This window comes from Anomaloglossus baeobatrachus, chromosome 4 (assembly GCF_048569485.1).
Source record: "Anomaloglossus baeobatrachus isolate aAnoBae1 chromosome 4, aAnoBae1.hap1, whole genome shotgun sequence".
NCBI lineage: Eukaryota > Metazoa > Chordata > Amphibia > Anura > Aromobatidae > Anomaloglossus > Anomaloglossus baeobatrachus.
Genome location: NC_134356.1, coordinates 27588989 through 27609674, shown reverse-complemented (window position 1 = coordinate 27609674; position 20686 = coordinate 27588989). Strand labels below are relative to the sequence as shown.

Below are 20686 nucleotides of genomic sequence, written 5' to 3'. Positions count from 1 at the left end.
GAGGCAGACAGAGACAGATACAGAGAGACAGAGGGAGACCTACAGAGAGACAGACAGAGACAGACAGAGAGACCTACAGAGAGACAGACAGAGACAGACATGGAAAGAGGCAGACAGAGAGAGACAGATACAGAGAGATAGAGGGAGACCTACAGAGAGACAGACAGAGACAGACAGACAGAGAGACAGGCTGAGAGAGGGAGACAGAGACAGACAGAGAGACAGACATGGAAAGAGGCAGAGAGAAACAGAGAGATAGAGAGACAGATAGAGACAAAGAGCGAGAAACAGAGATAGAGACAGAGAGAGACAGAGAGTGAGACAGAGACACTTAGTTACTATCCGGGCAACGCCGGGTGGGTGATACAGTTAGTATATATATAAAGCTGTGTGTGTGTGTCCGCTAAAGGAATCCGCACCGTCACATTTACAATCACAACGTTTTGCACAGACGCCTCATGTGACTCTGGGAACGTCATAGACTATGTTTTGAGGGGAAATTTAACCCCGCGCTTTACAGTTATTCACCCCCGAAAAACGCTTACTTACTGTTTGGATGTGTGAGGTAATATATTGGCTGTTTTGACAGTTAGCCTGGATAGTTATCAGGTGGCCTATAGCAACCAATCACAGCTCTGCTCCTATTTTCCTACAGGTCATTAATAGGAGCTGTGACTGGTTGCTAAAGGCAACGAAGGACATTCTTAGGGGTACTTTGCACGCTGCGACATCGCTAGCCGATGATAGCGATGTTGAGCGCGCTAGCACCCGCCCCCGTCGCACATGCGATATGTAGTGTGAGCTGCCATAGCGAACATTATCGCTACAGCAGCTTCACACGCACATACCTGGTCGGCGACGTCGCGGTGACTGCCGAAGAATCCCTCCTTCAAGGGGGAGGTGCGTTCGGCGTCACAGCGATGTCACTAATCGGTCGGCCAATAGAAGCGGAGGGGCGGAGATGAGCGTATGTAAACATCCCGCCCACCTTCTTCCTTCCTCATTGCCGGTGGAGGCAGGTAAGGAGACGTTCCTCACTCCTGCGGCTTCACACACAGCGATGTGTTCTGCCGCAGGAACGAGGAACAACATCGTACCTGCGGACGCACTGACATTATGGAAATGACAGACGTGTCACAGATCACCGATTTTTGACTGTTTCACGCTCATTCATCTTCTCTCCTAGGCTTTACACGTTGCAACATCGTTACCGGCGCCGGATGTGCGTCACTTTCGATTTTACCCCGACGATATCGCAGTAGCGATGTCGCAATGTGCGAAGTACCCCTTAGTGTAAGACAGCTTATGTGTGAGGTAATATGATTTTGGTGGATAGAGGGAGAAGGGGAGAGAGGGAAAGTGGCAGAGAGGGGAAGAAGGAGAGAGGAAGAGTAGGAGGAAGAGAGAGTGGGAAAGTGAGTGAGAGTGGAAGAGTGGGGAGTGGGAGAAAGGGAGAGTGAGAGTGTGGAAGAGAGGAAGAGAGAAAGAGGGTGGAAGAGGAGAGTGAGACAGTAAGAGAGTGAGAGGGTGAGAAAGTGAGAGAGAGAGAATGGGAGAGAAGGAGAGAGGGTGAGTGGTAGAGTGAGAAAGAGAGAGACAGAGTGAGAGAGAGTAAAAGAAAAGGTGAGTGGGAGAGCGAGAGAGAGAGTGAGGGAGACTGGGAGAGAAGGAGAGTGGGAGGAAAGTAGAGTGAGAGGGAGGGAGAGGAGAGAAAGTGGGAGAGAGGGAGTGGGAGAGAGGAAGAGTGAGAGAAAGACAGAATGAGGGAGAGTGGGAGAGAAGGAAAGTGGGAGAGAGGGAGAGGAGAAAAAGAGGGAGAGAAGGAGAGAAAGTGGGAGAGAGGGAGAGGAGAAAAAGAGGGAGAGAAGGAGAGAAAGTGGGAGAGAGGGAGAGGGAGAGAGGAAGAGTGAGAGAAAGACAGAATGAGGGAGAGTGGGAGAGAAGGAAAGTGGGAGAGAGGGAGAGGAGAGAAAGTGAGAGTGGGAGAGAGAGAGAGAGGAGAGAGAATGGGAGGGAGGGAGAGATTGTGAAAAGAAGAGAGGGAGAGTGAGAGAGACTCTTAGTGACTATCCTGGGCAATGTCGGGTACTACAGCTATTATGGAGTAAATGCTAAAAAATACATTAAAAAAAATAGTAAAAGAATGGTAGAATATAGTAATATAAAAATATGTACGCATAAAATAAACAACAGTATATAATGATATAAATAGTAAAATCACATAAAAAATGTATAATAAAATAAAAAAATGATAAATAATATATTAGTGGTAGAGTATAGTAATATAATAATAATTATAAGTATATAAGTATAAATATAAGTAAGTATAAGTATTAATATAATATGTAAAAATATACAGAAAATAAATACAGGTTAAATGTTAGTAGTATATTACTGAGGTAGGGACCCCATTAGCATGAAGCGATGGCCACGTCTACATCCCACTATCTCCGACAGGCCCGCTGGCAATGAACAGGGCGGTAGAACTCACACATTCATGATCTCTGCTTGCTGTCAGTGAATTCAGACTTTTTTTTTTTTAACATTTGGAAGCTGAATACCAGTGAAGAAATGAAACACACATCATATGTGAACGGATGATATCAGGAAACCTCAAACTTTCGCAAAGCCTTCAGCTGACAGGTTCCCCCCGTGCTTAGTACTGCCGACATACTACACCCCCCCCCCACATACACACATGCGGCCACTTTGGGTTCAGGCTACGATAGAGGAACATTTGAGTCAGCTCAATAGAAAACAACAGGATGTATGTTTGCAATCATCTGACTTTTAGCTATAGTAACCTCCTGACCTATATATATATATATATATAGCTGGGGAACCACAAGTCCCAGCATGTGAAGACAGGGGGGTCACAGGGGGATTGCCGGTTCCTGCAGGGCACTGACTTGAAAGGTAACACTGAACAGGTAAGTGATTTTGTGTAGTTCACCAAAGGTCAAAGCACAGAAATTCCTCCCGGAGGCTGAGACGGTGGAGGCCGGAGTGCACAGTGCCAGGCTGCAGCTGCTCACAGGGAAAGGGGCAAAAACATGTCAAGAATAAAGTAAAAACTGGTAAAATCCTAAGTGGAAACACCAAAAAGGCCTAGAAATACCAGCGGCACTGATCTGCGGGCACTATCATATTGCTCTATGGCCTCTACCAATAGTGGTATCAAATTACTGCCACAAAGAAGCCTTTATAGTGTAAGGAAAATAGCAGTGTCATTAGAATAAAAGCTTCTCTGTGGGCCCCTCTATGGGGCTGTACTGATGTAAAGACACTAATACGTCACTGACACTACTGTATATACACTGCTATGGCCTATACTGATATATAGACACTACTAGGTCACTGACACTACTGTATATACACTGCTATGGCCTATACTGATATATAGACACTAATACGTCACTGACACTACTGTATATACACTGCTATGGCCTGTACTGATATATAGACATTACTAGGTCACTGACACTACTGTTTATATGTATATACACTGCTATGGCCTATACTGATATATAGACACTAATACGTCACTGATACTACTGTTTATATATATATACACTGCTTTGGGCTGTACTGATGTATAGAAACTACTATATGGCTATGTGCGCACAGTGCGTTTTTCGCGGCGTTTTTGCGCGTTTTTCGGGTGCGTTTTTGGCCTCAAAACTGCAGGACTTTGCTTCCCCAGCAAAGTCTATGAGTTTTCATTTTTGCTGTCCGCACACATCTGTTTTTTTTACCTGCGTTTTTGAGTTAAAAAAAAAAATGGACATGTCAGTTCTTTCCTGCGTTTTTCTGCGTTTTCCCCCCATGCAATGCATTGGAAAAACGCAGCAAAACGCAGAGATCAAAAACTCAGCAAAACGCAGCCAAAAACGCACCAAATCGCGGCAAAAACGCATGCGTTTTTTCGACGCAGGTGCGTTTTTGTGCGTTTTTAGCGGCCAAAAACGCACAAAAATGCTGCGTCAAAAAGACGCAGTGTGCGAACCTAGCCTATCACTGACACTACTGTATATACACTGCTGTACATACAATGCTATGGCCTGTACTGATGTATAGACACCAATATGTCACTGGCACTACTGTATATAAACTGCTGTATATACACTCCTTTTGGGCTGTACTGATGTATAGACACTACTATGTCACTGGCACTACTGTATATAAACTGCTGTATATACACTCCTTTTGGGCTGTACTGATGTATAGACACTACTATGTCACTGACACTACTGTATATGCACGGCTGTATATACACTGCTATGGGCTGTACTGATATATAGACACTACTATGTCACTGACATTACTGTATATTCCCTGCTTTATATACACAGCTGTATATACACTGCTATGGCCTGTATGGATGTATAGATACTAATATGTCACTGGCACTACTGTATATAAACTGCTGTATATACACTGCTTTGGACTGTATTGATGTATAGACACTACTATGTCACTGACACTACTGTATATAGACTGCTGTATATACACTGCTATGGGGCTGTACTGATGTATATACACTACTAGGTCACTGGTACTGCTGTAAATACACTGCTATGGGCTGTACTGATATATAGACACTACTATGTCACTGACATTACTGTATATTCCCTGCTTTATATACACAGCTGTATATACACTGCTATGGCCTGTATGGATGTATAGATACTAATATGTCACTGGCACTACTGTATATAAACTGCTGTATATACACTGCTTTGGACTGTATTGATGTATAGACACTACTATGTCACTGACACTACTGTATATAGACTGCTGTATATACACTGCTATGGGGCTGTACTGATGTATATACACTACTAGGTCACTGGTACTGCTGTAAATACACTGCTATGGGCTGTACTGATGTATAGACACTACTAGGTCACTGGCACTACTGTATATACACTCCTATGCGCTGCACTGATGTATAGACATTAATACTGGATCTACTCTACGGGCACTGCTATGTTACTGTTGTATTGTACAGATATTACCGGCATTACTCTATCATCTCTGGTATGTAGCAATACTACTGTTTGCATAGTACAATATTACTGACACTGCTCTATAAGCGCTGCTATCTGCATGTCCCAATGTATGGCTACTACTATATCGCTGAAATTACAGTGGGCACTATATATTGATACTGTAATATAGACCGTGCTATTCCGCTGCCATTACTCTATATGCTATACCGCTATATGCTTTGACACTGTTGTGTTACTGACACCGCTCTGCTATTGCGTAGTGCTGAAAGGAAACATTTCAACATTAACGTTAAAGTATATGATGAAATGTCAATCCTCAGCACATTACATAACATGGAGAGGGGGAAAGTTACCGTAATCTGGAGCAAGCCTATAAAATACATGTTAAGCCACGCCCATATCTGTATAAGGCCCGCCCCTTTATAAAACTTCTGAATTAAAACAAAATAAATAAAAAAACAAAATAAATAATATAATAGTGCCACACCGGTCCTTTGGTTGTGTCTGGTATTGCATCTCAGCTCTATTAAAGTGAATCGGTAAGAACTGCAATACCGCACACAACCTGGGATAGAGGGGGCGCTGTGTTTTGTTATCCTTTTACAGGAAGCTGCCATATTTTTTAATCACAGTCATCCCTTTTAAAACTTGTTGAACAAGTTGATGTCACAGTAATTAACACATGAATGATAATTAAGGGAAAGACAAGGACATCCCAAAAAATTAACGGGGAATTCCATTTTTAATAAACATGTTCGTATGAAGTCTTTAAAAATCCCCTCATAAGCCTTAAGTGTTGGTTTTGCCGAGGACAAGTTGTATACAAACAAGTCAAAGCGCATTGCTTGTCATGAGAGCTACATACAAACGAGCACTGACACTGAGGAGCAAAAGAGTAACAATGTTTTGATATTTTGACTTTCAGGCTCCATATCTCACCATCTCTACAGCTTTGAGTGTGAGACAACCTTCATTTTATAGACAATCATCTTGGCTGTCCATACATAAATGTGACTTGCAACTATTTATCATATGATTAGTTATGCAGATTCTTGTCATGACACTGCATTGTTACTGTTTAGCTCCTTTTTCTTCGTGTATACTACAAAACACAACCTGTTCTCACATTTCTTCCTATATACTACAAATCACAACCTGTTCTCACATTTCTTTCCATATACTACAAATCACAACCTGTTCTCATATTTCTTCCCATATACTACAAATTACAACCTGTTCTCACATTTCTTCCTAAATACTACAAAACACAACCTGTTCTCACATTTCTTTCCATATACTACAAATTACAACCTGTTCTCACATTTCTTCCCATATACTACAAATTACAACCTGTTCTCACATTTCTTCCTATATACTACAAATCACAACCTGTTCTCACATTCTTTCCATATACTACAAAACACAACCTGTTCTCACATTTCTTCCCATATACTACAAATCACAACCTGTGCTCACATTTCTTCCGATATACTACAAATTACAACCTGTTCTCACATTTCTTCCCATATGCTACAAATCACAACCTGTTCTCACATTTCTTCCTATATACTACAAAACACAACCTGTTCTCACATTTCTTCCTATATACTACAAAACACAACCTGTTCTCACATTTCTTCCCATATACTACAAATAACAACCTGTGCTCACATTTCTTCCGATATACTTCAAATTACAACCTGTTCTCACATATCTTCCCATATACTACAAATCAAAACCTATTCTCACATATCTTCCCATATACTACAAATCACAACCTGTTCTCACATTTCTTCCCATATACTACAAATCACAACCTGTTCTCACATATCTTCCCATATACTACAAATCACAACCTGTTCTCACATTTCTTCCCATATACTACAAATCACAACCTGTTCTCATATTTCTTCCCATATACTACAAATCACAACCTCTTCTCACATTTCTTCCCATACACTTCAAAACACAACCTGTTCTCACATTTCTTCCCATATACTACAAATCACAACCTGTTCTCACATTTCTTCCCATATACTACAAATTACAACCTGTTCTCACATTTCTTCCCATATACTACAAATCACAACCTGTTCTCACATTCCCTAGTAGCTCAGTGTGTTATTAGGTTGATTCCCAAGTGAAAGGTCACTGGTTCAATCGAGGAGCAGCCATGAAGATTTGCCGAGAAAAGAGAATCAACATCATCCAGCTTATCGATAGTGGTCTCTCGGCCAAGAAAATTGCCAAACTGCATCATTTGAGGACATGACAGATGGAAGATTACAAAATGAAGTCCGTCCATTCATTCAAAAGCCAAGAGGTGACGTCCAAGCAAAATATCAGTCAATATGTCGGGTCATCACAAGGTCTATCAGTTCTGGCGACAAACCTGGCAGTGGAGGCGGCTCGAATGCTTCATAATAGTGAGATCACAGACGTCCATGCAAGCAGCCGTCGACGCACATTACGCAAGTCTAGAACGGTGGCCCGAAAAAAGGTGAAGAAGCCTCAACTTCATATCGTCATAAAAAGCATCGGCTCGAGTTTGCCAAAAAGTAGAAGATTGGAAACGGGTGATTTGGAGATGAGATTAAAGTCAATAGATGGCTCTGATGGGGGCAAATGGGTCTGGAAGAAACAAGGGAAGAAGGGGCTAACGGATCGAGAAATTGACGGAACTGTCAAGTTCGGTGGAGGAAGCCTGATGATATGGGGGTGTTTCACAGCCAAAGGCGTTGGATACGTGACCAGGATGGATGGTGGTCTCAATACTGAGCTATATGTGAGCATCCTACAAGACGAGTTACATCATACACTTGAGTCCTATGGGTATGAAAAGGATGACATAGTGTTCCAGCAGGACAACAACCCAAAGCATACGGCCAGATTGGTGAAGAATTGGTTCAATGACAATGAAGTAGAGGAGCTGGATTGTCCCCACAGTCCCCAGACCTCAACCCAATCCAACACTTGTGGATAGAAGAGAAGAAAAAGCTGTATACATCCCCAAGTGAGTCGACCAGTATACACCAACATTGGGAACGTGTAGAAGAGACCTGGGATCAGATTTTGGTAGAGACATGCTTGATTCTTATGGAGAGCCCAGAAGGAATCAGGAAGGGTGAAAGCCAAAGCTGAATTTACAAAATACTAACAAAATAATAAAAAATGAAATTTAGATTTGACATGACCAGAATCTGCATAATTAGTTATATAATAATTAGTTATAAGTCATACTTATGTATGAGATAGCCAAGATGATTGTCTATAAAATGAAGGTCATCTCACGCTCAAAGCTGTAGTGGATGGTGAGATATGGAGCCTGAAAGCCAAAAGATCACAGTATTGTTACCCTTTTGCTCGTCAGTGTATCTGCTCTCAGGATCCTTGGCTGTTGAAAATGTAGTTCCCCTTTAAAGCTTTCGATGCTGACAAAGGCCACTATTTCTTACCTAAGATGTCTTCGTAGACGTTTTCCTCGGATAAAGTGCGAGTGAGGGCCAGCTTGGTCTGTGCGTACCAGTCTACTCGGCCATTCTCTGACGATTGTAAGAGATCTTCAAATTCATAAGATTTCCTGAAAGGAAACAGAAATTGTGAAATCCGATGAGATAACAGATGAACCTCACCTCTTCTGATGCCAGAGGAAACGGAAATAGAACTGGTCCTACAAGTAGGGAAGGTACTGAGGATCAGTAGTGAGTTTAGTATCTTAAGGATAGACCATTATGTTAACATTCTGGAAAACCACAATTTCCTTGATGTAATACCCATTGTAAAGTCTATCTAACCCAGTGTTTCTCAACTCCAGTCCTCAAGATCCACCAACAGATCATGTTTTCAGGTTTTCCTCAATCAGATGTTCAGGATTTCCTTAATGTTGCACAGGTTATGGAATTATTCTCTGTCTAATATTGAGGAAAACCTGAAAACATGATCTGTTGGTGGATCTTGAGGACTAGAGTTGAGAAATACTGAACTAACCCATTCAAATCTTAAAGAGGAACTGTCACCAAGTAAAAAATGTCCAGTTTTTGTTCTTATCTTATCCCCAATGCTCTCGGAGTATGCTGTTTTTTGTTTTTTCTTAAATCGGCCATACAGTTTCTGAGATATAGGGCTTTTTATGAGTTTTTATGGTCTTTTATTCAGGGGGAGTGGCTCGCAGGATCCTCAGGGGTGGGACTTTAGGCTCCTCTGCATTATTACGCTATTAGCCACTCCTCCTTGGAAAGACCATACAAAGTAGTACTAAATAAAAAAGCTTATATCTCTTGAACAGTATGACGGATTTAAAAAAAAAAAAATAATAATATTTTGGGGAGCAGCAAGAGTAAAAATTGGCCACTTATGACCTGGGCATAGGTCATCTTTTAAATTCATAAAGTATATTCATTCAAAATGCTATGGGCCCCCGCAGCCCGGAGGGTTCTGGTATCTGCTTAGATTTGCTTGGTCCCGATGCCAGCCCTAACTGGAACTGAAACTGTGGAGGTCTCAAATTCCTCCTCAAACAGACTTTCATAACATATCTCATTTTGGGGGCAACTCCTTTCAGACTTCTTCAACCTAAATGTATTTTTAGAAAAATCTAATTAATAGTGCACAATAAATTAAAACTAGCACCTTAGCAGCATCTGTGCTGCATTCTATAAAGATGCACATTACCTCCTGACTCCCCTATAGCCCCCAAAATTAGCTTTATTAAATCTCCCGCCCTGTATGTAAATTCAACAGTCCAGTCCGATTGGGCGTCCTAATCTGCGCCTCCTGTCCCTCCTTTCACCCTCCTCCTGTGCTGATTGACGTGGATGATGCCTCAGATGCCATCTACATAGGCGGCCAAAATCGTGCGCCTACGCAGACATATTCCCAACTCGCGCATGCGCACATCACTCTGCCTTATGGCAGACAAAGTCGAAAACATAGGTGCGTCTTCGCGTACTGGAGAGTTCTCTGTGCAGGCGCAAGATTTTGCCCGATGATGTGGATGACGTCACCCGCTTCATCTACATCACCAGGCAAAATCTCGTTCCTGCGCAGAGAACTCGTCGGTTTGCGCAGGCACACCAATGTTTTCGGTTCTGCCCGCAACAGGGCAGAGCGAAGTGTGCCTTTGCGAGCCAGGAATATGGAGATTTTGCCCTGCTACATGGATGGCGTCCGAGGCGTCATCCATGTCCATCAGAACAGGAGGAAGCCAAAAGGAGAGACAGGAGGTGCAGATTAGGACTCCCATCGGACCGGACAATTTACATACAGAGTGGGAGATTTTATAAAGGTATTTTTGGGGGCTACAGGAGGGATCATGGGGTGACGTTCTTCTTCATGGAATGCAGCACACACGCGCTGCTTAAGGTGCTAGTTTTAGTTTAGAAGACCAAAATCTGGTGACAGGTCCCCTATAAAGGGAACCTCTCATCACTTTTCTGGCCTATAAGCTGCGGCCACCACCACCGGGCTCTTATATACAGCATTCTAACATGCTGTATATAAGAGCCCAGGCCGCTGTGAGAACATAAAAAACACTTTATAATACTTACCTAACGGTCGCTCGGTTGGCCAGATGGGCGTCTCCGTTCTCCGATGCATTCAGGTCCTGAGCAGGGCAGATCAAAGTATTGTAGTGCGCATGCACGGGACCGGCAAGTGTGTATGACGTAGGATGCGTCATGCACACAGGAGTCAGAAGGAGGACGAAGATGGACGAAAGAGGCGGCGCCGGCACCGGACAACGGAGACGCCCATCTTCTGGCCAACCAAGCGACCGTTAGGTAAGTATTATAAAGTGTTTTTACGTTCTACACAGCGGCCTGGGCACTTATATACAGCATGTTAGAATGCTGTATATAAGAGCCCGGTGGTGATGGCCGCAGCTTATACGCCAAAAAAGTTGTGACAGGTTCCCTTTAAGACAAGGATTGGCACGGGCTGAATGCTTTTAGTTTTTTTTCTGCTTTTCCAAGGAACAAGATTGATAGGAAGGTGTAAAAAAAAAATCTTGGATTATCAAAGCATAAAGATATTTGGTCAAAATAAGCCTCATGCAAGCTATGGTTCATTGTTGCCTCGTAGATTAAGGGGTACTTTGCACGCTGCGACATCGCAAACCGATGCTGCGATGCCGAGCGCGATAGTCCCCACCCCCGTCGCAGCTGCGATATCATTTTGATAGCTGCCGTAGCGAATATTATCGCTACGCCAGCTTCACATGCACTCACCTGTCGTGCGACGTCGCTCTGACCGGCGAACCGCCTCCTTATTAAGGGGGCGGGTCGTGCGGCGTCACTGCGACGTCACACGGCAGGCGGCCAATAGGAGCGGAGGGGCAGAGATGAGCAGGATGTAAACATCCCGCCCACCTCCTTCACACAGCGATGTGTGCTGCCGCAGGAACGAGGAACAACATCGGACCGTCGCAGCAAGGTAATTATGGTTTTCGCCGACGCTACACCGATGATACGATTACGACGCTTTTGCGCTCGTTAATCGTATCATCTAGGATTTACACACTACGATGTCGAGAGCGACGCCGGAAATGCGTCACTTTTGACATGACCCCATCGACATCGCACCTGCGATGTCGCAACGTGCAAAGCACCCCTAAGAGGCAACGAAGAGCCCTCAACCTTCCTTCCTTCAATCCTATTTGCCTTATTGATTAGATTTATGTGAAAAAATAAAATATTGTCAGATCACAAACATGTAAATTAAAATAAAATCCTCCAAGATCCCCAGCCTTCCTTCTGGGGTATTCTAGAGTTTGTATCATCTGGGTGACTAATAAATCAGATTTATGTACAAAAGAAAAAAGATTGGGAAAACACAAATGTAAGATTAAAAAAAAGCCAAAAAACAAAACCACAAAACAATGGATTTTATTGTGGCCTGATAGATCAAGAAACCCCTAATCTTCCTTCCTGACAAGTTCTAGAGCCTGTACCTTCTATTTGCCTTATAAATCAGATTTACTGAATAATAAAATAAAAAGATTACCAGAAATCACAAATATAAGGTAACCCCCTCCCAAAAAAAACAAACCAACAAAACAATAAAATTCATTATCTCTCGTAGATTAGGAAGCAACGAGAAACCTTCAACCTTCCTTCCTGACTGGTTCTATAGCTTGTATTTTCTATTTGCCTTATAAACCAGATCTACTGAATGTAAATAAAAAAGATGATTAGAAAACACTGACATAGGGTAACCCCCCCCCAAACGAACAATACAATTCATTGTGGCCTTGTAGAGAAGACTTCAACCATCCATCCTAACTGGTTCTATAACTTGCATCTTCTATTTGCCTTATAAATCAGATTTACTGAATATAAAAAAATAGATTTTCCGAGAACACAGATATAGGGTAATCCCCGCATTTCCGAAAAAAAACCCAATACAATTCATTGTGGTCTCGTAGATTAGGAAGCAACGAGAAGCCTTCAACCTTCTGTCCTGACTGGCTCTATAACTTGTATTTTCTATTTGCCTTATAAATCAGATTTACTGAATGTAAACAATAAAAATTATTAGAAAACACTGATATAGGGTAACCAACCCCCCCAAAAAAGCAAACAAAAAAACAAACAAACAATACAATTCATTGTCGCCTTGTAGAGAAGCCTTCAACCTTCCTTCCTAACTGGTTCTATAGCTTGCATCTTTTAGTTGCCTTATAAATCAGATTTACTGAATGTAAAAAAAAATAATAGATGATCAGAAAACACAGATCTAGGGTAACCCCCCCCACAAAAAAAAACACAAACCAAAAACAAACAATACAATTCATTGCGGCCTTGTAGATTAGGAAGCATTGAGAAGCCTTCAACCTTCCTTCCTGACTAGTATATTCTAGAGCATGTATTTTCTGTTTGCCTTATAAATCAATTGTACTCTGTATGACAAAAGTCAAAATTATCAGAAAAGACATATGTGAAGTAAAAATAAACAAAAACAAATACAGTTTATTATGGCCTCGTAGATTAGGAAGCAACGAGAGGCCTTCAACCTTCCTTTCCTGACTAGTGTATTCTAGAGCCTGAATCTTCTGTTTGACTTACAAATCAGATATACTGTATATAAAAAAGACAATGTTATCACAAAAGACAGATGTAAAGTAAAAAAAAACAAAAAAGAACCCAATACAGTTTATTATGGCCTCGTAGATTAGAAAGAAATGAGAAGCCTTCAACCTTCCTTTCCTGACTAGTGTATTCTAGAGCCTGAATCTTCTGTTTGCCTTATAAAACAGATGTACTGTGTATAAAAAAGACAACATTATCAGAAAAGAAAGGTATAAAAGTAAAAAAAACCCCAAACAATACAGTTCATTATGGCCTTGTAGATTAAGAAGCAACGAGAATAACAATACAATTCATTGCGGCCTTGTAGAGAAGCCTTCAACCTTCCTTCCTGACTGGTTCTATAGCTTGTATCTTCTATTTGCCTTATAAATCAGATTTACTGAATGTAAAAAAAAAAAATAATTTATGATCAGAAAACACAGATCTAGGGTAACCCCCCCCCCAAAAAAAACAAACCCAAAAACAAACAAAAAATACAATTAATTGCGGCCTTGTAGATTAGGAAGCAACTAGAGGCCTTCAACCTTCCTTTCCTGACTAGTGTATTCTAGAGTCTGAATCTTCCATTTGCCTTATAAATGAGATGTACTGTGTATAAAATAGACAACATTATCAGAAAAAAACAGATGTAAAGTAAAAAAAAATAAAAAAATCCCCAAACAATACAGTTCATTATAGCCTCGTAGATTAGGAAGCAACGAGAAGCCTTCAACCTTCCTTCATGACTAGCGTATTCTAGAGACTGTATCTTCTGTTTGACATATAAATCAGATGTATTGTGTATAAAAAAGTCAAAATTATCAGAAAAGACAGATATAAAAGTAAAAAAACCCTAAACAATACAGTTCATTATGGCCTCGCAGATTAGGAAGCAACGAGAAGCCTTCAAAACCTCCTTCCTGACTGGTTCTAGAGCTTGTATCTTCTATTTGCCTTAAAAATCAGATTTACTGAACGTAAAAAAAAAAATCAGAAATTACAAATGTAAAGTAAAAAATAAAAACAAAACGAAAAGAAACAATACAATAACACAATTAATTATGGTCTCATAGATTTAGAAGCTAAGGAGAAAAGAAAAGCCTTCAACTCTCCTTCCTGACTAATATATTCTAGTGCTTGTATCTTCTTTTTGCCTTATAAATCAGATTTACTATATGTAAAAAGATAGAGGAAACACAGATGTAGAGTAAAAAACAAACAAAGAAAAACAACCCAAAACAGTTCATTGTGGCCTCGTAGATTAGGAAGCAGCAAAAAGCCTTCAAGCTTCCTTCCTGACTGGTGTATTCTAGAGCTCATATATTCTTTTTTGCGTTATAAATTAGATTTATGTTAAAAAAAAATAGGTTGTCAAATTACACAGATGTAAGGTCAAACAAAACAAAACCAAAACAATACAGCTCATTGTGATCTCATAGAGTAGGAAACAATGAAGCAACGAGAAGCCCTCAACTTTCCTTCCTGGCTTTTGTATTTTAGATTTTGTTTCTTCTATTAATAGCTCTAAAACCAGTTAAAAATAAAATAAAGTACCTATGGTCTCCATTATTTCTGTGTTTGCTATTCCAAAGTCTTCTGCTCACGGCTGACGGTGGAGGAGATGTGGGTAGAGGAGGTGGAGGTATACAAGGAAGTGGAGGTAAGTCCCTTTTCCGAAGACTGGATCTGACTGGACCCACCTCTCCTTCATGTCGAAAAGTCCTCCTTGGTTTGGGTAAAGGGTTGATAGGTAATGTCTTCTCGGGTGCCCCAGGTTCCGTATATACATTGTCCACATTGCTAGTCCTTCTAGATGTGCTCCCCTCTCCCACCATCCCAAATATTGGCTCAGCGTTCTCAGAATCTGACCCCCATTTTGTTTTTGAACCCGGTTTGTTCTCCTGGTTTTCGGAATCTAACAAACATTGTGGAGAATAGTAAGTTCCTGGTAATTGTGGTAGCCCCTCCACCGGACTGTCTTTCTTTGAACGCTCAAACTTTTTCACTTGGCTCAATACCGTAGCCTGGTCCTTCTTGGCGCTAATGACTTGCTCCTTGCTTTCCGCACTGGGGCTAGTTTCCTTCTCTACTTTTTTGTCTTGTTTGGTAGAGTCTTTTCGTTCATTGTCCATTTCCCAGCTAAACATCCTCTTGAAACTTCCTTTCTGACGGTTCTTGACATCGTCCACATTTGTATCTCCAAAAGTAGTACCAAAGGAGTCCTGTCTTTTCACCTGTATGGACTCCTTCCGGCTAAGAAGAGGGGACGGTGTCTCTCGTTTTCCTTCCCATTCAGAAATTTTATCTTTGATGCTTGATGTTTTCTTCAAGGCGATCTTTTGGGGCAACGGGGAAGACTTGGTGTTCGACAACTGTTTCTTTACCAGAAGGTCTGGATTTTTGACGTTGATCTCCATCATTGGGTCATGGATGGTCATTTTGTTGCTGAGCATGTTCTGCCGTAAACCTTTTGTACGTCTTGGCCGGTTCTCCAGACCTTTCAGAGGACTTCTTCCAAGATGAATGTCTTGGTTATAGTTTACCAAGTCAGATTTAATTACAGTTTGACTTTTTACACTCAAGTGAAGCTGAGGAAGTTCAAGTTTTTTCCGAGTCCCAGAGTTTTCTTTACCTGTTGGCGTCACCCTGGTGAGAAAAGACACAAGGCACAATTACTGTCATTTGAAGTCATCAATTTTCAGGCAACACACGCTAAATTGTTTCGGGATCACTGCGGAGCCTAATAACGGCATTAAATAGGTCTTTAAGGGACGAGTCTCAAATAATTACTGTCACACTCCATAAAACAAAGTTTCCTTGGAATACAAGTTAAATGGAGAAAACACTGTGATGGTTGCGTATGAAGATGGTTCTAAAGAGCATCAGATTTAGTGTCTAATTCCGAAACTACCTTCATATAGTTTATCCTTACCTGTTCTCGAATTTCATTAAAGGAGCTGGTTTTGAAGCTGATGGGCTCAAAAAGTAGTGATAATCAACCTCACCGATCTCCTACAGCTCCCGTTCCGGCACTAACCCAGTCCCCAATGCTTTGTGCTTCTTTGTCTTGTTCTCTACACACCAAGAGTGGTTGATCACTGGCCACAGTGGCGACCAATCTGAAGGAGTCTTTACACGCAGCTATATCGCTAGCGAGCGTACCCGCCCCCGTCGTTTGTGCGTCACGGGCAAATCGCTGCCCGTGGCGCACAATATCGTTAGGAGCCGTCACACGGACTTACCTGCCTAGCGACGTCGCTGTGGCCGGCGAACCGCCTCCTTTCTAAGGGGGCAGTTCGTGCGGCGTCACAGCGGCGTCACTAAGCGGCCACCCAATAAAAGTGGAGGGGCGGAGATGAGCGGCCATAACATCCCGCCAACCTACTTCCTTCCTCATTGCCGGCAGCCGCAGGTAAGCTGTAGTTCGTCGTTTCCGAGATGTCACACATAGCGATGTGTGCTGCTGCAGGAATGACGAACAACCTGCGTCCACAACAATCAACAATTTTTTGAAAAGGAACGATGTGTCAACGATGGACGATTTGGTGAGTATTTTCCATTGTTAATGGCCGTTCGTTGGTGTCACACGCAACGACGTCGCTAACGATGCCGGATGTGCGTCACGGAATCGTGACTCCGACGATATATTGTTAGATACGTCGTTATTTTACTGTTATTAACTGGTCTGGACTGTTTTAATAGATTTCATTAGCTGGTTCTAAAGAGCATTGGATTTGGTATTGAATTCCGAAACTACCTTTATACATTCATACATTCTACCCTGTTCTCGAATTTCATTAAAGGAGTTGGTTTTGCAGATTATGGGCTCAAAAAGTAGTGATACTTAACCCTACCGATCCCCTGCAGCTCCCGTATCGGCACTGACCCAGTCCCCAATGCTTGTCCTTCCTTGTCCTGCTCTCTACACACCAAAAGTGGTTGATCAACTGGCCACAGTGGTGACTAATCTTAGCCAGCAGTTGGGCAAGAAGGCCTTTTCAGTGTGTTGAGGACGGCACCAGATCAGTTGCTGGAATGGGACCTGAGGCGGATCGGTGAAAGTACTTACCATTTCTTTTACTATCATTATCTGGTCTGAACTGTGTTAATACATTTCAATAGCTGGAAAACCTTGTAAGGACTCCAATTTCTCAAAATACAAATTCACTACATCACCCACGTAAACACTAGTAATGCAAAAAAGGCCCAATAGAGTAAAAATAATTTTTGGGACCCCCATCTCGGGACATCTTAAGCCAAGCGGAAAGATAAGGAAGGACAACTCTGTATTCCAGTAACAAAGACTGTGATGATCTATTGAGGAGCGTTCCACTGCCATAAATACGTTATTTCTTTCTTGTTGTAAATGCCGCTGTTCTCCTGAATCTAGAATGTTTTTTCTTTTGTTCCTGCACCTTTCTGTTCCTAAGATACGGCTCCTTCTTCTCTTCATATATATTTAGTCTTGTTAGCCAACTGGGCGTAATCCTGAGGAAGATTTTCAGAGAAGACTTGTGGGTCACGCCCACTTGGCTAACCAGACTACTTTTACATGCAGGAAAGAGGAGGCCATATCTCAGGAATGGAGAGAAGTAGAAAGAAAAGAAAAGCAATGCTGGATTCAGGAGGACAGCGGCAGTGTCACGATTGACAGACAGTCGTTGGTGTCTGGCTATAGAAGATCACAGCAATTGGCTGGGCAAACTGCTCCCTGACCTTCTATTATTCCTGCTTAGTGTATATGGTATCCTATGTATCTCCTCTGCTTAGGTTTTCATCCATTTCCCTTTAGGGATTTCAGGGTCAGGTATCCGGCTCGGCGCATAAGTGCGGAACCTGTCTAGGGTGGTGAGGGAAGCCAGGGCCCAGTGGTAGGTTTGGTCAGGGGTCACCATCTCCCTCTTCCCTAGACAAAGGGTTTATGTATCTGCTCTGCTTGATTTTCATCCCTTTCCCTTTAGGACCCTGCAGAGTTCCTCACCCTGTCAGCTGTTTTTCATCAGCACTTCCCTTGGTGTCTTTAAATACCCTCATTTCACCTTACCTTACTCTTTGCTGGTGATTGGTCGAACACCCTTAACAAGTCTTCAGTGCAAGCAGTCGGCTTGTATTCATGTGGTGAAACTTTATTGTTGCATTTAGTCTCCCTGAGTCATTTGGAGATAACTTATTTGTTTACTTTTCCCCTGTTTGTGATTCCTGTTTCTTCTTTACAGCTTAGTGGGGTTGACTAAGTGCTCATCCCATCCGTTCCCTACCTAGGGCCTATTTCAGGGTCAAGCAGGGTCAGGTATTCTGCTTGGCACATAGGTGAGGAAACTAACTAGGATGGTGAGGGAAGCCAGGGCCTAGTGGTAGGCTTGGTCAGGGGTCAGCATCTTCCCTTTCCCTAGACACAGGGTTTCTCTTCCCTTTCACCATTCACTTGGTACTTCCCTGTACCTAGCATGACAGGTATTTCCAGCAAGTAAAAATATTACATACTTTTGGCAAGTGATAGTGTGGCGCCCCTGCGGCCTCAGGCGCCACAGGGTACTGCACCTCACCCGGGGTGCAGTATTCATCTCGGATACGGATGAGGTCATCGCCAGTAAACCACCACAACACATCCAACACACAACTGGGGAGCTCTGTCCTGGGACTGGGCCAGGGTAGGTGCCAGGGTGGCCATCATGAGGTATGGGACCTCTTGCACACTAGTTCAGCAACCCGGGAGGTTGGGCACCTGCAGGGGAAGTGAGGAGCCATCTCACACAGCATTCAGTTAGCTTCAGGCGCAGCAAGTGCCAGGTCAGACTCAGGAAGAGACGTCAGAAGACACTGCACAGAAAGGGGCCCATGGTCTGGAGCTCGAGGCTCGACCAGTGTTCTTAGGAAGAAGGGGATCCCAGGGTTTTCGGGGAGTGCAACAGGCAACCGTGACCCATTCCATGGCCCAGAAGCTGGGGTGTAGGGAAGACCACTGGAAAGGACACATAGAGGGAAACACCGGCTTTGACCTCTGAACTATCGGCTGGATCGGATCAGCTGGAGCCCATCACAGCGGGACACGGCACTCCAAAGGCGGTGTACCTTCAGTGAATAAAAAACTTGAACTGCACCCTCTGTGTCGTCCCATTATTGCCGACGCTTCCATCATCGCGCCCCTGCACCATAGGCGACTACTACTCTTACCAACCTCCTTGGGGCCTAGCTCTGCCTGTGGAGACCTGCAACACACGAGCTGCATTATCATCTACCCCAGAGAAGACCTCCGACAGCGGAGGCTAATACTGGCCGCATACCACAGGTGGCGTCACGAATAACTACTCCCATCATCCCCATCACCACCTTCATTGACCCCGCCAGGGTCATGGAACCGGGCAAGGCCGCTGTGACAACAGACACCAGCCCAGTGACGAGTAACCCTTGGGACTCCGTGGGCACGTCAGTAGGTCCCCTACTTTGTGGGGAAACAACGTTCTCCAGAAACATACCCAATTTTGTGGGGAAACAACCTTTTCCAGAAACATATCCAATCAATGTTTATCCAATGTATTGTTCGTCAAAAAGTCAAAAAATACTTTGGGCTTCTTAGCTCCAGGTACCCACCACCAGTTTCACACGGTCATCACTTGACCCCATTTTTACATTTTTGTGGCCTCAACACCCGTACCACCAGGGGTCAAGCGGACCGACCTCGGAACACAATCCAGATTTACGGTGTTCGGTTCAGTGAGTGGGTTCCAATTACCAAAAAGTCTCCAGGACAAACAAAAACTTTGAAAAACCACTTATATACTTGTTTCTATATGTTCCATCTATGTAAAGTGACAGCTGAACATTCTACGAGCCAATTTTGCCAGAGGTTCTGAAGGGCGTAGGTCAACCTCCTGAGGGGATATAGTCATATTTTGCGGTCTCATCGCCAGACCTCATAGGTCACATAGTCAGTCTTAGCCATGGATTCAAAGTTATTGACTCTTTGCTTTCCGACACTTTCAGTTCTTCTTCACGATATGATTAATGACGCAGATCCACCCCTCAGGTCGAAGAAGAAAGGAAGTCTGTCCATGTCTGGATGGAATTTTTTGTTTTGTTTTTACGCCCGGATATAATTAAAGGGGTTTTTACAAGTTTGGAAAAGTATGGCTGCTACAGTCCAGAAACAGCGCCACCCTTGTGCGTGGGTCATAGTTGGTATTGCACCCTGTCTTCACTGAAGTGCAATACCACACTCAACCTGTGGAAAGGAGAGGCGCTGTTTTTTGGAAGCGGCCATGTTTTTTTTTTTTTAAATTCCTGTACAATCCCCTTATCCTCCATGTATAAGTATGGCTGGGGTGGAGGGGCTAAATGTTTAAAAGGACTCATAAAAAAGGGTTTAGAAGCTGCCCATTCAGTAGTTATTGGCCCAACTATGGCCAACTCTATCCATATGGCCATCATAAAAAAGGGCCAAGAGCTGGAGGGAAGAGCCCCCTTCTAAAGTGATTGGAAAATGGTAACTTATGGCAAGTTTTGGTAAACTTGTGCGATTTTTTTTTTTTAAGGCCATTAACTGGATTTGTCGGCACCTAGAAATCATACTGTCACGATTCCTCTGTGCAGAGCATCTTGCACACTAGGAGA

General features: G+C 42.9%; 1 protein-coding gene across 1 annotated transcript in view; it reads right to left on the bottom strand.

Annotated features, from left to right (window-relative positions):
• Positions 1-20686, bottom strand: part of DENND2A (DENN domain containing 2A) — a 104970-nt gene that overhangs the window by 24447 nt on the left and 59837 nt on the right. The window contains exons 3-4 of the mRNA XM_075344084.1: positions 14630-15721; positions 8468-8592 (exon numbers count right to left, since the gene is read on the bottom strand). Of these exons, the coding sequence (XP_075200199.1) occupies positions 8468-8592; positions 14630-15721 (1217 nt within the window). The remainder of the gene's footprint in view (positions 1-8467; positions 8593-14629; positions 15722-20686) is intronic.